A 17,650-nucleotide genomic window follows, 5' to 3' on the forward strand; every position below is an offset into this window, starting at 1 on the left:
ACAAATATTCCAATTTATTTAAAACATTTAAATAAATAGTTTTGACGGTATTGGAAAAACATCCGGTGGCTTTTTCCAAATACCCCAGTATATGGGGTTCAATTCTCGGGCCGACTCTTTTCTCTGTATATATCAATGATGTTGCTCTTGCTGCGGGCGATTCCCTGATCCACCTCTACGCAGACGACACCATTCTATATACTTTCGGCCCGTCATTGGACACTGTGCTATCTAACCTCCAAACAAGCTTCAATGCCATACAACACTCCTTCCGTGGCCTCCAACTGCTCTTAAACGCTAGTAAAACCAAATGCATGCTTTTCAACCGATCGCTGCCTGCACCCGCATGCCCGACTAGCATCACCACCCTGGATGGTTGACCTTGAATATGTGGACATCTATAACTACCTAGGTGTCTGGCTAGACTGCAAACTCTCCTTCCAGACTCATATCAAACATCTCCAATCGAAAATCAAATCAAGAGTCGGCTTTCTATTCCGCAACAAAGCCTCCTTCACTCACGCCGCCAAGCTTACCCTAGTAAAACTGACTATCCTACCGAACCTCGACTTTGGCGATGTCATCTACAAAATGGCTTCCAACACTCTACTCAGCAAACTGGATGCAGTCTATCACAGTGCCATCCGTTTTGTCACTAAAGCACCTTATACCACCCACCACTGCGACTTGTATGCTCTAGTCGGCTGGCCCTCGTTACATATTCGTCGCCAGACCCACTGGCTCCAGGTCATCTACAAGTCCATGCTAGGTAAAGCTCCGCCTTATCTCAGTTCACTGGTCACGATGGCAACACCCATCCGTAGCACGCGCTCCAGCAGGTGTATCTCACTGATCATCCCTAAAGCCAACACCTCATTTGGCCGCCTTTCGTTCCAGTACTCTGCTGCCTGTGATTGGAACGAATTGCAAAAATCGCTGAAGTTGGAGACTTTTATCTCCCTCACCAACTTCAAACATCAGCTATCTGAGCAGCTAACCGATCGCTGCAGCTGTACATAGTCTATTGGTAAATAGCCCACCCATTTTCACCCACCTCATCCCCATACTGTTTTTATTTATTTACTTTTCTGCTCTTTTGCACACCAATATCTCTACCTGTACATGACCATCTGATCATTTATCACTCCAGTGTTAATCTGCAAAATTGTAATTATTCGCCTACCTCCTCATGCCTTTTGCACACATTACAATTATAGACTCCCCCCTTTGTTTTCTACTGTGTTATTGACTTGTTAATTGTTTATTCCATGTGTAACTCTGTGTTGTCTGCTCACACTGCTATGCTTTATCTTGGCCAGGTCGCAGTTGCAAATGAGAACTTGTTCTCAACTAGCCTACCTGGTTAAATAAAGGTGAAATAAAAAAATAAAAATATATGGTATATTCGGTATACTGCTCAAACCTACGGAGTTTCTATTGCTCCCAATAAGAACTTGGCAGTACTAGGAATACATTCCATGACTTTGGCCCACTTTGGCTCTCCTGGACCCTATTACACCAGGAGAGAGAGATTTACAGAGATGGAGAGATGGTGAAGAGAACTGTATACGTGAGCGAGAGAGCTAGGCATAGTGCTCCTGCAACTCATCTTAGCTTCTCTTCTGGAAGCCATTGTGTGTTGGCTCTTGGCTGTGATGCTTACCTTAGGGATTCGCTCCATATTGGAAAGAATGCTTGTCTGCTCAATATTTTACAAGGGAAGCCTCTTTAACTGCTCTCTCTGCTAGCTCGTAATGGGCGGACAGGCTGACAGACAACAGCGGTTACCCACGGCAACCATGAAGACGAAGTAGAGCCAAGCCAGAAATCCTCCAATAATTGAGCTGTTGAACATTCCGAGGGAGCACCACCCAAAAGTGAGGTTATCGCAAAAGGGGTCTGGGATTCAGAGCAGGAATCCAAGGTACTGGCAGGGGTCAGATTCCAAGCTAAAGTTGGTTCTCATTTCATAATATCTGTCAGACTCCAAATACCTGGAGTGAAGGATTGAAATGGAGTGTAGCTTAGACTATTTGTGTAGGCCTAAACCGGACTTTGCCTTGTCATATAGAGGTCTAACAGTGCCCCTATTTGACCCACATGCCGTCTGTTGTGCTTTTGGTTTTATTTAATATGTAAGCTCACAGGTTTTAGTTTTTTTCCCCACAGCTGCTTTGCGTTATATTTAGAGCTCCAGAATATTGCTCTTCCATTGTACCACACTGATCATTTTTTGCTCATCTAATGTTTCTTCTTCTCTTCCCTTCCAGTGCTGTGTGCGAAGAACTTGTCAAAGAAAGACTTCTTCCGTGAGTAGTAACCAATTTTTTTGTATCAGTGCTATTTCTGTCCTCCCCCTGTGCATTGGGATGGGATTGTCAGCTAGCTGGCTGGCTTTGAAGCTTTCAGTAGATGGAGTCCCGTAGGAGCTCAGTCTGCCTGAAGTATTGGCTGACGAATACAGATTAAAGATAGAACTCATGATGCACATCGACGCTAGTCCCCGATGATATCCAATGAAGTAGAAGAGCGTCGGTGATGAGCTAGTAATGCCTGACGCTTGCTGTTATGACCGACACAGATGAGCAACCATTAATGTAGTTTTAATAGTATTTTAATGTTCCTCGGTCATTAGGCTGACTGTGAAAGGCTAGCCGGTCGTTAACTGTGGGGTTTCTGTATCTTACTATCTTCACATTGGCTTTATGCCAGAGGCTCTGGTGTAGTTTTATATAATGGCGAGACGGAGATACCCATCACAAATAAATACCTCTGATGGAACACAAAGCACAGGCACGTCCTCTTCGTAGGCTAATTATCATAGTGTAGGATTTTGGTAAAGCGAGTGAATTGGAACATTATTTAGTCTTTACAGTTGCACATCTCCTTTGAATGTATTGGATTACTGTGGGCTTTAAGGCACAGTTTCCTGTAAATGACGCATTCTCACACACACACACACACACACACACACACACACACACACACACACACACACACACACACACACACACACACACACACACACACACCTGCAGAGGGAAGTCCCTGCTTCCTCTGCCAGTATGGCATAGGGTTGAATGTGACTCAACAAGTTTGACCTGTGGGAGGTATCATTGCCTGGAGCAACACGTACTCCTAACTATAGTCACACACAGTATGTCATTTCTATGGAGCACAGTCTGTGTGTGTGTGTGTGTGTGTGTGAGAGAGTGCGTGCGCGCGCATACCAAGTTTCTGTTAGGAAAATTTGGTGCCGAACAACGTGACTGGCAAGATTTTAATTTCCTGGACATCCATATGCGTAACTCATTAGGGCATCCACCCACAGGGCTCAAAATCGCATTTTAGATTACTGTAATTAATCTTAACAGAATATAAAAGAGCCTGTAAATAAAGTAGAACAATGTTCTTGTACCAACGTGACAGGTTTTATTGAAAAGCGAAACATTTACCCGTTGCGTATTGATCCCTGCTATAAATCAACAATGGATATTCTTTTTAAAATATTAAAACATTTAGCGTAGGAAAAACAAGTCTCCTACACAGTAAAACACAACTTAAAATATCATAGTTGTATTATATAATTTGCGAACGACCTGACCTATAGGCTATTTGTATGAACACTTTCATTAATAAATAGCAAAACACAACTGTTTTCAAATACAATCTAGCCTTTCTAATTTAATTTAGCCTAGGCATGAAAATTTTTAAGTAAGCCTAATAACTAACTAAACATGGCTGTCTACGATAACCAGGGCCGGCCGGTCATGGCAGCTTTTGTCAAATTAACTTCAGATTTAACTTTTGGTAGCAAGTTAGGAAAATTAGGTTAATGTTAGGGAAAGAGTTTGGGTTAGCTAAAATACAAAACAATTCAACTTTTGACGTTAATTTGACAAAAGCTGGATCTCTTCTAGTCATGACTGGGCCGGCCCGCACCACTCCCCATTCCCACTGTAATTCAGCACCACAGCAGTGGAAAGAGGACATGCTAGGTGGCCTCAAAATGAGAAATCGTCAAACTGATGTTGAACAATCAAATTCGATATGTAAATGAACTAAATGTCTTAAGGCTGGTTCATTGCGAGAAAGCTTATTACAATGCTAATGTGAAACGAGGCCCGCGCCATGCATTCATGAAAGCACTTGTTTCCAAAGCCCAAATGATATCGCACTCTATACAGCTCTCCTGGATGATGTTAATAAATGTTATGTTTATTGTCATTTGAACTATCGTGAGGTCGTGTCACGTGTGATATACGTGGATCTATTGAGAACTCTGTTTCCTATATGCAGTTGGCTGCCTAGTGATTGCAACATTGCAACTCAGCGATGTGAATAGTTGGCAACAACGTCTTGTTTACAAATACTGCTGAATAAGCTCAACTGAAATACACATCATTACTCTAGTCTAGCAATCCATTCCAGGTCTTTCTGCTATACATGACACGGGCGGGACACGTTGATCTGGCGTAGGTCGGTAGCAGTGTGTGTGTACCGTCTCTTATCATATTTCCAATGAGTCTAATAGACTGGCGTGGAAAGACATGCTTCTGAGCTGTTTGCTCAACTACAACTACATATACACACAATACTTCCTATGTATGTTATCTGAATGAGTCACAGTGTAAATAAAGGTCCGTTGACAATGACTGTTTTGTATGCCGTCTTATGACTCGGCTGTTGTATTTGAATGCAGTTCAATAGAAACTATCATTTTGACGTGCACATACATGTCCTGCATTTTGCCTCAAATTTCAGCTATAAGCTATAAAAAGAGAGTTTGCACACACTATATATAAACTCCCAGTAATTTATTGGGTAAATCCGATTTACCAACTCTTTATTTTTTTATAGCTTATACTTTATTTGCCGTTTAGTCAGCACCTTTTCCTGAAAAATGATTTTCTCTGGGTGTGCGCCAGCTCATGTTTTCTATCCCATTTCAGCTGTAACATATCTTCATGTTAGATCATTAATATTATGTGAATTTAGGTCTGTTCATAGTCATTGTTTCTATGCCATCAGCCTGTGAATACAGTTACCTAGAAACTTATTCAGGCACACATCCTCCATTTAATATCCATTTAATATCCATCCTTCCATTTAACAACACTTTTTCCATGCTAGATAAATGAACCATACTGTGAATATAGTTCCATTGACTCCATTGTTTCTATGCCATCCACAGTTGTGAATACAATCCTCCATTTTGGCTCCTCCTCCACAGGGCTGCCTGACCCCTTTGCCAAAGTGGTGGTGGACGGCTCGGGGCAATGCCACTCCACGGACACCGTGAGGAACACGCTGGACCCGAAGTGGAACCAACATTATGACCTGTAAGTCACCAGGGAAGACTCTAAACTGGGGGACCACCTTAGACCTATAAACCCTTGTTTCACCATGTCTTCCTAGTTCCAGCTTGTCTCAGCAAGGTGGAATTTATCCTTTCAGAGCTTCAAAAGTGCCTAGTAGGAAGTAATAGTATACCCTCATCCCATAACCTCGTCCCCAGGAGGAACGTCTGGCGTGTGTAGGGATTAGGGTCTGGATTTGGTGGAACTCACTGTCATCTCCTGAAGAAACCACTTCCTATAATGGATGCCAAAGAACTACAGACAACTGCTAACGCAACCTCCCATGTTGACTATGGTTTTCAATGTTATCATGCTGTTCTGGTTCCATTGACTAAGCTGTGGCGTCTCCATGTGCTGCTATGATAAGCGTGCGAGGAATGCAGCAGGTTACCCTCCCTTCCCGTGCTAATGTGCAGGAACACCCACCATAAACCATTTGAGGCCTTTTGACTGGGCTGCTGCACGCTCACTCTAAGGCTAGTCTGAAATGGCACCCTATTCCCTATGTAGTGCACTACTTTTGACTAAATTCCTGGTCAAAAGTAGTGCACTTTATAGTGAATAGGGTGCCATTTCAGAAGCAACTCTAGTCTAACCATTGCGACTGTCCGACTGAATATTTGGACTGAAATCAGCCATGTGTTGTGAATGTTGCGCAGCAAGCTTTACATGCTCTTCAAGGGAGTAATCGCCACTGGACCCAAAGGACCTACTGGCAATGCGTTACAGGAGAGGGATGTAGCGGGAGGGAGCGGGTGAAGAGGAGAGAAAGCTAGAAATGGGGAGAGAGGGTGTGTGAGGGGTGTGTGTGTTACAAAAGCATTGGGGAACTATGCAGAGATGTGGGTGTCTTGGCACCAAACCACTATGCGCAGATTGAATAATACAGAGAATGTAGTTACATCATCAATTAGGTCCCCAAGAAAGAAAAGAACAAAAAAAAACATACGTTTGGCACTGCAGCAGGAAGACATATTTGCTAGCTTTGCGCACACATGTAGATGTCTCTGTCTGTCTCTCTCGCTGTGTCTATTTTTCCTTGTGTGCCCCCCCCGCCATGCTTGTCTTCAAACACTTGCCTCTCCACTGGTCTTAGGGGAGTCGCCCCTGCCAGTGACCCCTGACCCCAGGGCTCTGTCACAGGAAATGGCTGACATGCCAAGGAGCACAGCCACAGATGGAGCCTTCAGCCTCAGCCTGTTGGCTGGCAGGTTGCCACTGCTCTCCACACCTCCCTCCACACCAGGCCAAGCTAATTGCTCAGCACACAGCCTACCCAGCAGCCCCCTCTCTGTGGGTCTGCTACTGGAGTGTAGCCGTCTGGACTACAGGTCATTACAGTTACTGCAGAATACATCCTTCATCCGCCCTATGTGCACATTCATGGAAGGTACTGGTGTGCGAAATACACCAATCCAATGCTTTTAGTTTGAAATGCATGGGGTTGAGTGTATGAGTGTACACATTGAAGAAATAGGAGTGTGTGACACACACCCAATGACTAGTGCTTGTGTACTGCAAAACAGGCTGAGTTTTGTCGTTGCAGTTTTCACTAATAGTCATTGATTTTGCAATTACAGCGTGCGTTATCTAGTTATACGTTTGCAGACAGAGGCCATTAAACCAGAAAAGAGAGAGCTGTCAAAACATGTATTAGTTCAGACTGTGTTTGGAGCTTGAGGAGCATACATTCTGCCCCGCTCTGTTTTCATATTCGCTGCGTTAGCGCCTGCAGCAGGGCAGGCAGCATTAGAGAATGCCAGGTGATGGAGCTCCCAATGGGATGCTAATGCACTGTATATCCCTTAGGCAAGCTAGAGACGTCATGAATAGTAAAGGGGTTGTTTTAGAGCACAAGGCCCGTAAGCGCTGTCGCTGCCCTCTGTGGGAACCAATCTGGGTGAATATGTGACCCATTTTAGCTTCATACTGTATGTTAGAGCCCTTGATCAATTTATACGGTAGAAGGCGATATTTCATATTTCCATAGAGAAGTTAATTGATGCGATTGACGGTTGTACTTTTCAGAGGCCTTGATTGGTGAAAACCCATTCACACTCCTCCTCTCACTGCACCGACCACGCTATCCTCCTCACCAGCCTCCTCCCCTCTCTCCCTCCCCGGTTCCCTAATCGCTCGTCCCTCTCGGCACAGGAAACCCAGAGCAGGTGGCTGCCGTGCTGTCATCCCAGAAGGCAGAGCTGGTCTCGCCAGCCGCCAGGGGAGGAAGTGTGACGGTGTCGTCTGCCAGTCTGTCTAGGCCATTGATTAGTCTAGATGTCTATATCTAGCCTCATTACCTTTAACCCTATCTGAGCTGGCAGACTGGTGTGACTGGGCACCAAGTGGCATGACTAGATGTCTCCCATTGTGCCACCCCAGCTCACCAGTCACCATCACTCACAAACCAGTGAATTGGCAAACTTGTTGAATCATCAGCTTAGAAACTGATCAAAGGCCAGTTAAGTGTTCCACCCTAATGAGGTAAGGGATTTGGAAGAGTAAACTGATCCGAGATCTGATTGGCATGCTTACACCCACTTGAAATGAAAAGCTCTTCAGACTAGCTAGACTGAGGCTCTGTAAGTAATACTTACTATACTGTGGTATTATCATATAGCTATACTTAGCCGTATGCATGGACAAGAGGGTTTCCTTCTCTCTCTCTCTGTTTTTCTTTCTCCTCCTTAATTTGCTGTGGTAAGCACTGTTCTAATCACGGGCTCTACCTGCAAAGCCAGACTGCACATGGTTTCACAAATGTGTGTGTGTGTACACGTGTGTCTTCCTCAAGTCATTTTGACTGAGGAAATTGTGTTTACCTGTCCTCATTTTCAAAGCCCCAGACGCTAGGTCACTGTCTGGTCTGCTCTCTCATTTCCCCTTAAACGCAGCCTGGGTTTGCAACACACACACACACTCCAAATCATGTTGTTGGCCCATGCATTACCACCACAGTGTAGAGGTGGAGTAACTTGGCTTAGTTTTGAAGCCTTTATCCAAATCTAGATCAGACAGCAGGTGGAAATTTCAACCCACAATGCAAGCAAGGCTTTTAATATGAAAAGACAAACCAGCTTAGATTTAATGTGCTTAGATTAAAGTTTCATTTCATTTCTGTCCATCACTCCTTCAAAGACGGAACTATGCAAAAAGTCATACTCCTCAATGGAAGCATTTATATCGTCCACAGACATCAGTTGCCAGTGATATTAGTATCAGATATTTGAGCTGACTTGTCTATTGACAAAAGGAGACACTGTGAGTGAGCAAATTTGAAAACTGACTAGACAACTTCTCCCCACTCCCTTTAACAGTATGGGCCATGTGCATCTTCTATGTGCGCTCTGGGAAACTCTTCTCCAGGAAACCCTTCATGATATATACGTACCCATGGAGGAGGGCTGAGTTGGCAGCAGTGTTGGGAAAGCTGTAATTAGACCAGTCAGTGTGTGTTACTGTAAGTGCTGTATGTCTGGGAGACTGTGGTGCAGAGGAGAGAGGGGAGACGAGGGGTTCTACTCTCTCTGATTCATGATGACTAGGCTGACCTTATAGCCAGACAAGCAGCTTCATCGTCGTCACCGTGGACAGTTGGCACACTGTAATCAGATTCATTTAGACATCAGAACCCCTCCATATGTTCTGTGATGTGACTTTGTGTACACACTTGTTTCTTTAGTAGGTCATCCTCTTCGGTATGTATGTGCAGGTGTGTATGAGATGTACGTCTCTCCTTATTAGCTTTGCTGTTACCCTGGGATAATGACTCGGCACTCCAAAAGCACACTGATGAGACACAGACCCACTCAGTGTTATAAGTGATGCATTTAAAGATATTAAAAGATGCATATTAAAACGACTACCTCGCTCACATTCTCTCTCTCTCTCTCTCTCTCACTCACTCACTCACTCACTCACTCACTCACTCACTCACTCACTCACTCACTCACTCACTCACTCACTCACTCACTCACTCACTCACTCTCTCTCTCTCTCTCTCTCTCTCTCTCTCTCTCTCTCTCTCTCACTCACTCACTCACTCACTCACTCACTCACTCACTCACTCACTCACTCACTCACTCACTCACTCACTCACTCACTCACTCACTCACTCACTCACTCACTCACACACACAGGTACATCGTTTGGTCTGTTATGTATTTAGTGACTCATATTAAAGGGACTGTCTCTATCATCCACAGGTACATTGGGAAGTCTGACTCCATCACCATCAGTGTGTGGAACCACAAGAAGATTCACAAGAAGCAGGGGGCCGGCTTCTTGGGCTGTGTACGCCTTCTCTCCAACGCCATCAACCGCCTCAAAGACACCGGCTGTAAGTGTGTGTGTGCGTTCAAGCATGTATTAGAGCAATAAATAATTTGGGACCGTGCACATTTGCGCAAAAATGTATGTGAATGTGTGAGTGTGCTTTACACAGTGTGCGTCTGTCTAGCGGTGGTCTGTCTAGTGTGAGACAGCAAAAAACCTCCCAACGATGACTCAAACCCAGACACACATTCCCCCCTCTATTCATCATTATTCCACTCCTATTACGCAACGCATGATCTGATTTATAGACCACATCAAAGACAAGACAGGTTTCTGTCCTGCCCCACTGCCTAGAAGGCCCTATTACACACACACACACACACCTGCCATTAAACCCTATTGATTGACGTCCATCTGGGAGTCTGGCACTGTCGCTGCTCCGCTCTGCCCGCTCCCTCCCTGGGTATCAGGTGCCAGTCTGGCTGGCTAGGGCACGGAGCATGTTGGCGCTGCCTGGCCTGGTGAGACGGATGCCATTGAGAGCGGGATAGGGGGCTCTTGGGAGTTGGGAGTCTCGACCATGCCTGGCGGTGCCAGCTCAAACACACTCCCTGGGGTTTCCACCTCTAGCGTGAAGGGAAACACACACCCGGCCTGCTGTCTCTTCAGACACAGACTAACTGTATGTGAAGTAGACGAGCTGTCTCCCTTTTCTACTCTTGCAGTGACTGCTTCTTAATGAGTACTTTCTGGAAAGTCTATTCCTTTGTTTTACCTGGCTTGTTAGCCGTTAGCTGCTGCATTCAGGCTGGGTCCCACCCCGACTGCTAGCATTAGCAGTGAACAACCGTAGGTATAGAGCATTGCTCTTTTCAGCCAAGCTATAACATTTAACGGTTAAAGATGCTAGCTAGGCTGTTAAACTAGCTGTCTCCACTTACAGTATATTGCTATGCTGTGATGTAGTCCTAATTGTACATCTAACTGCCCTACTTTCCTCACCCTCCATCTATAGTATATCTGTATAACTATCTATACCACTCAGCGGTTTTCTCCCTAAGTGGTGAGAGTCCTCTAGAAATTGTCAGTCAGACAGTGTGGCACTGAAGCCAGTCAGTATGGGTAGATGCTGCTGATGTGGACAACAAGGGAGACAGGCTGTCGCAAAGCACCAGCCCTCACATAACCCGCCCCCGCCCGCCTGTCTGTCTGTGGTCCAGCCACCACAGTCTCTAGGGGCCTCTTCTGCTGCCGCGCCGTTTCCTAACAGTCTGGCCCGGTACAGCTCTACAACTTCCTGTACTGCAACTTACTGTAGCATCACACACACACGCACTGGACACTAACCTCAGAGCTCTTTGTCCTAGTTACAAATGGCAGGCCTCAGGATTCTATCCTTTTTGTTGTTTTCTTATTTTACCATAGTTTATTTAAACTGGTTTTGGTGCGTCTGTGATGGCGGACAGTATGTATAGAATGTATACATGGGTCAGTCATTTTAGCGTTATATCGTCTATGCACTGTCTGGGTGGCAAGACTTGTATACAGAGAGACGTGTACTGTTGATACACTGGTAATTAAGCCTACATATGTTGTGTAGACAGTGTCGTGTTTTTTTTTTGTGGTATTTTTGGTTCCCGTACCCTTTGTATTCTCCTGCTCTTTCCTTTCATCTGAGCTTGTCCCCCCCCGCCCTTTCCTTTATTTTTTTCCAATGCACCTCAGATGTTTGCAGGGCCAGGATACAGTTTCACTTAGTCTCTTTTTTTACTCCTCTGAAAGCTGCTTACTATTCCAGCCTTGTAACCCCCAGGCCGCCCCTGTTTAGTCTAGACACGTATCCGGAACAGATCCCCAATCCACAGTACAGTGCTGTCTGTCAGGAAGACACCCCCCCACTACCACCACCACCTGTCTCCCGTAGCCTAGGGTGTGCTCTCACTTTCTGCTCCCCCTGACCCAGACCAAAGAGTTAGCTAATAGGAGCTGACATGTCTAGGATGTTTTGGGATGAGTAGAGGGAGAGCAGCTATGGCTGATTTGGGATCAGGGCTTAACCTGCACTGTGAAATGGAGACCCCTTTATTAGTGTAGGCCTCCTTCCATTGGCTGACGGTCTTGTTCATAGGCAGATTTGATGTCGTGCTCTGACTGTTAGTCATCATCTGTTCATATTTCTCTTGTTGTCCAAGGTATTAAAGTTTTCTTCACCTCTTGTTTTGAAGGGAAAGTGGTTTGTTGTATGAGGATTGCGTTTTAACCCTTATTTTACCAGGTAAGTTGACTGAGAATGCATTCTTATTGACAGCAACAACCTGGGGAATAGTTACAAGGGAGAAGAGGGGGGATGCATGAGCCAATTGTAAGCTGAGGATGATTAGGTGGCCAAGATGGCATGAGGGCCAGCTTGGGAATTTAGCCAGAACACCGGGGTTAACACCCCTACTCTTACGGTGTCATGGGATCTTTAGTGACCACAGGGAGTCAGGACACCAGTTTAACGTCCCATCCGAAATACGGCACCCTACACAGGGCAATGTCCCCAATCAATGCCCTGGGATCTTTTTTTAAACCAGAGGTAAAGAGTGCCTCCTACTGTCCCTTCAACACCACTTCCAGCAGCATCTGGTCTCCCGTCCAGGGACCAATCAGGACCAACCCTGCTTAGCTTCAGAGGCAAGCCAGCAGTGGGATGCTGCTGGCTGGTATGATGTTGCTCTTGTGGTGATGACATAGCAGTATTGTTATAGCAGTGTTTGTCTTGTCCTTATTCAATGCTAAGGCCAGACAGATATAATTCCATTAAGCTTTAGAAATTCCCTTGGGGAATAATAAGTTATTCTTTGCTAATTAATATTGTTTTTCTTCTAACCCCACAGATCAGAGACTGGACCTGAACAAGCTGGGCCCCAATGACAACGACACAGTGAGAGGCCAGATAGTTGGTGAGTAGATCTGTGCAGTGCTATGGACAGCTCACAAGTACGCGCACTCACACACACACACACACACACACACACACACACACACACACACACACACACACACACACACACACACAAACACACTTTGGCCCAACCTGTGGTTGTCTGGTGGATGTTTCGCCACTGTCATCGGACTGTCTGAAAGGAAAGCCATGACTGTCCGAGTAGCTCGTCGTCTCGTTTCTAAGTAAAACCACCTTTGACCTCTTAGGTTTCCACGGAGTCTGTTTGCACAACACAGACGGGGCTCTCTGGATCCGGTGTCTCAGTACTCTGGGTTTACCACACCACACACTGCTTTTAGTGTTGGAGTTCTTTTCCAGACTGTGACCTGACCAGGAAGAACACTGAGCCCCAGTTCAACTAGGGTCGAGAGTTTCCCTTGGTCAGGTTACGGTTAGGATAATCTCATTCTCATGGCCTTAGTAATACAGCATTGCATGATATTGTTCTAACTGCTGCTGTTGTCACCTGTCTCCAGTGAGTCTACAGTCCAGAGACCGTATCGGCACAGGAGGCCCCGTGGTGGACTGCAGCCGTCTGTTTGATAATGATTTACCTGATGGGTAAGGCCTCCGGATGTTTCTTAAGACTAAAGCTACATTATGTACCAGTTTGCGTGTTTCCAATGAGAGGCGCTGCATGGCCAATCTGGCGTTTGCGTTGGCCGTACAGCATTTTAAGTCAGGGCATTCATACTTATTTCACTTTGTGTAGCAGAGCTGTTGAGCAGAACTGTTGTCAAGGAAGTGAGTTTGTGTTTATACAGGACATCCTGCCCCCACCTACCATCAACCAGTCATGCCGATGTTATACGGAACCCTCTTAGTTGTTTAAAAATTTGTGAGGGGCTCGATTTCGCCTCTGCAAGCCGGATTGCCGGATCAAGCATAAATCCGCTATTAGATTTATGTTGTTTGTTATTATATAAGATTTAGCTTGAAAGTTGATCTGAATCTGGTTGGAATAGGGGCATATTGAATCTGGTTGGATAAAAACAATTCTAATGCATATGGAAATATTTGTTCCTTGGTCTGTTGCTCACTGTGTCTGTCTTCCTGTGTGTCTGTCCGTCTGTATCAGCTGGGAGGAGCGGAGAACAGCCTCTGGTCGGATCCAGTACCTTAACCACATCACACGCACCACTCAATGGGAGAGGCCCACCCGGTACGTCAACACACACACACACACACACACACACACACACACACACACACACACACCTACCTTTGCACCAGATGGAATCTCCCTCAGAAGCTACTGACCCTGGAGTGCTGCCAACATCCAGCAGACCATTTCTTCACACACTGAGTACCAAAGGTCAAATCCATCATCTGTAATTTACATAAATAGTCCAGACATTCTTTATAATACAACACATCATCAACCTCCCTCTTCACCTCTGGCCTGTTTATTAGTCTATCTTCCTTACGTTTTCCTTAAAAAGGGCACTCAACCTCTCCCATCTGAGTCCTAAGGGAAACCATGGCTTATATGCCACAACAACCCCAAGCTTGTCTGGTAGTATATTGTGCCTGGCTGACCCAGAAAATAGGCAATCCATGCACTATTGTAAATGGAAAACAAACCAGTCACAGGGCAGCCTAATGAGTGAGTTCCTATCAATTTCCTGAAAGGCTCAGTCCCATAAATAGGGCCAGCCAGGTTTGGCTTGGTCCACCTTTCTCCTGGAACAACTGTTGCCTTCCTTACTTGGCCCCCGTATCAGTGGAGCCAATAGGGAAGTAAGCAAACAAATAAATTACCCCTCTGGAGCTGGCCTTCCTATTTTTCTTTTAAGCGTGAGGGGTGTGCTGTGGGATTGGGTTAGGGGAGAGGAGGTGGGCGAGGCAGGGGTTAAGGCGTGGGGCGGGGTTGTCGAAGGGGAACCAAGGCGTCAGCGGCCCTGGATGGCCAGACAAAGTGGTCTGGGGGAGTGGAGGGGGGGCTCTCTCCTCTCCTTTTCTCGCACCCTTTGACCAGTCATCTTATCAGTTGCTTTCCTGCCACTCTCATGGACTAGACTGCCACTAAGACAGACACACACACACACACACACACACACACACAGGCAGGGGGACAAACAGTCTGACGCCGTCACACGTTTACACACACACACACACACACACACACACACACACACACACACACACACACACACACACACACACACACACACACACACACAGGCAGGGGGACAAACAGTCTGACGCCGTCACACGTTTACACACACACACACACACACACACACACACACACACACACACACACACACACACACACACACAAACAATACCCAATCAAATGTGCACACTTTCTTAGATATTATCTCATTATTTGTGTGTGTGTCCCTCCCCCTTTTCCAGGCCGGCGTCTGAGTACTCCAGCCCCTCCGGGCGGCCCCTCAGCTGCGTGGTGGATGAGAACACGCCGGTCATGACACCCAACGGGGCAGCCATCGGTGTGCTGCCCAGCAGTGGCAGTGACCCGCGGGTCCAGGAGAGACGCGTCCGTTCCCAGAGACACAGGAACTACATGAGCAGGACCCACCTCCACACCCCGCCGGACCTGCCAGAGGGATACGGTGAGACCCACACACACAAAGAAAAACGTACCGGCATACAAAGACCTGCACACAAACATGTACACTAACACACACACGTTCACATAACTAATGTATACACACTAATTTTCACACTGCCTGACCTGCCTAGGGGATATGGTGGTCAGGTGATGTGGTTACAGACACACAGACAAACCCGCATGACCTACCTAAGGGATATGGAGAGGGCAGAGGACAGGGGTGCAGTCAGAGACACACAACACCCTCTGCCTGACCTACCTAAGGGATATGTGTACAGTTACTCATTATCGAGGAGAGAGAGACACGCTCGCTCACTCAGCCAGCATGATGTGCCAAAGGCTTCTGTAAGCACAGTCACATGCTTACATAAACACACCTCAACTGACCTGACTCAGAGCTACAGTGTCACACGAACACACACATGAAGGCACACACTGTAATTATCAGTGAAAGGAATTCATGGACCCTGCAGTGTCCACGTACAGTTGAAGTCGGAAGTTTACCTACACTTAGGTTGGAGTCATTAAAACTCGCTTTTCAACCACTCTGCAAATTTCTTGTTAACAAACTATAGTCTTGGCAAGTCGGTTAGGATATCTACTTTGTGCAAGACACAAGTCATTTTTCCAATAATTGTTTACAGACAGATTATTTCACTTATAATTCACTGTATCACAATTCCAGTGGGTCAGAAGTTTATATACACTAAGTTGACTGCCTTTAACCAGCTTGGAAAATTCCAGATAATGATGTCATGGCTTTAGAAGCTTCTGACATAATTTGAGTCAATTGGAGGTGTATTTCAAGGCCTACCTTCGAACTCAGTGCGTCTTTGCTTGACATCATGGGAAAATCAAAAGAAATCAGCCAAGACCTCAGGAAAAATTAAATGGTAGACCTCCACAAATCTGGTTCATCCTTGGGAGCAATTTCCAAACGCCTGAAGGTACCACGTTCATCTGTACAAACAATAGTACGCAAGTATAAACACCATGGGACCACGCAGCCGTCATACCGCTCAGGAAGGAGATGTGTTCTGTCTCTTAGAGTCCTATATGGACATAACCTGAAAGGCCGCTCAGCAAGGAAGAAGCCACTGCTCCAAAACCGCCATAAAAAAGCCAGACTACGGTTTGCAGCTGCACATGGGACAAGATTGTATTTTTTTGGAGAAAAAGATTTTTTTAGCTTGCAAGCCGAAGAACACCATCCCAACTGTGAAACATGGGGTGGGGGGGGAATCATGTTGTGGGGGTGCTTTGCTGCAGGAGGGACTGGCGAACTTCACAAAATAGATGGCATCATGAGGAGGAAAATTATGTGGATATATTGAAGCAATATCTCAAGACATCAGTTAGGTAGTTAAAGCTTGGTCCAAATGGGTTTTCCAAATGGACAATGACCCCAAGCATACTTCCAAAGTTGTGGCAAAATGGCTTAAGGACAACAAAGTCAAGGTGTTGGAGTGGCCATCACAAAGCCTAGACCTCAATCCTATAGAACATTTGTGGGCAGAACTGAAAAAACATGTGCCGAGCAAGGAGGCCTTCAAACCTGATTCAGTTACACCAGCTCTGTCAGGAGGAATGGGCCAAAATTCACCCAACTTATTGTGGGAAGCTTGTGGAACGCTACCCGAAACGTTTGACCCAAGTTAAACCATTTAAAGATAACGCTACCAAATACGAATTGAGTGTGTATGTAAACTTCTGACCCACTGGGAATGCTTAAATAGCTTAAATAAATCGTTCTCTCTACTATTATTCTGATATTTCACATTCTTAAAATAAAGTGGTGATCCTAACTGACCTAAGACGGGGAATTTGTACTAGGATTAAATGTCAGGAATTGTGAAAAACAGAGTTTATCTGTATTTGGCTAAGGTGTATGTAAACCTCCGACTTCTACTGTAGCAGCGTAATACCAGGGCAAACATGGCTTTGTTGTCAGCCTTTGAGAGGGTAGTACAACAATCTCCCTGCTGCTACAACCACAGCCTTCACCCCTCCTTCCCTCTCTCCCCCTCCCTGCCTCTCTAGATCCCTCTGTCCCTCCCTACGTTTCTCAGCTCCCTCCCCCTCTCTCCTTCCTTTCCTCCCTCTCTCAGCTTCCCTCTTCCCACAGCACCACATCATGACAGCTGCAATCAGCGCAGGCTGTGTTTTCAAGGCCCCTCTTCTCTCCTCACCCCTCTTCTCTCTTCCCCGTGTTTGCGAACACTTCCCAGCGCTCCAAAGTGTTCTCGCAGTGCAGTGATATTCCCACAAAGGAGAGATGGAGAGGCGGAGCAAGCCAAAGAGGAGGAGAGCGATTGAAGAGAAGGGAGAGAAAGAACATTTCCCCCATGTGGAGGACAGGAAAGGGTGCATTCGAGGGGAACTGGTTTTCATTTGGGTGTTTTTGGTCAACCCCACGTCTGCCCTTGTCAAAGCGTCAGATATTATTGT

The 17,650-nt window shown here is 45.9% G+C and overlaps 1 protein-coding gene across 4 annotated transcripts in view; it reads left to right on the forward strand.

The window, feature by feature from the left end:
* The window catches only part of LOC112245488 (E3 ubiquitin-protein ligase SMURF2-like), an 89,462-nt gene that overhangs the window by 37,485 nt on the left and 34,327 nt on the right, over window positions 1-17,650 (forward strand). For 2 of the 4 annotated variants that reach the window (XM_024413609.2, XM_042302424.1), the window contains exons 2-8: window positions 2,271-2,309; window positions 5,195-5,342; window positions 9,566-9,699; window positions 12,515-12,580; window positions 13,101-13,185; window positions 13,703-13,786; window positions 14,986-15,203. In XM_024413609.2, the coding sequence (XP_024269377.2) occupies window positions 2,271-2,309; window positions 5,195-5,342; window positions 9,566-9,699; window positions 12,515-12,580; window positions 13,101-13,185; window positions 13,703-13,786; window positions 14,986-15,203 (774 nt within the window). The remainder of the gene's footprint in view (window positions 1-2,270; window positions 2,310-5,194; window positions 5,343-9,565; window positions 9,700-12,514; window positions 12,581-13,100; window positions 13,186-13,702; window positions 13,787-14,985; window positions 15,204-17,650) is intronic. The other 2 variants (XM_024413610.2, XM_024413608.2) reach the window with 1 other exon arrangement.

Source organism: Oncorhynchus tshawytscha, linkage group LG02 (genome assembly GCF_018296145.1).
Source record: "Oncorhynchus tshawytscha isolate Ot180627B linkage group LG02, Otsh_v2.0, whole genome shotgun sequence".
Classification (NCBI taxonomy): Eukaryota; Metazoa; Chordata; class Actinopteri; order Salmoniformes; family Salmonidae; genus Oncorhynchus; species Oncorhynchus tshawytscha.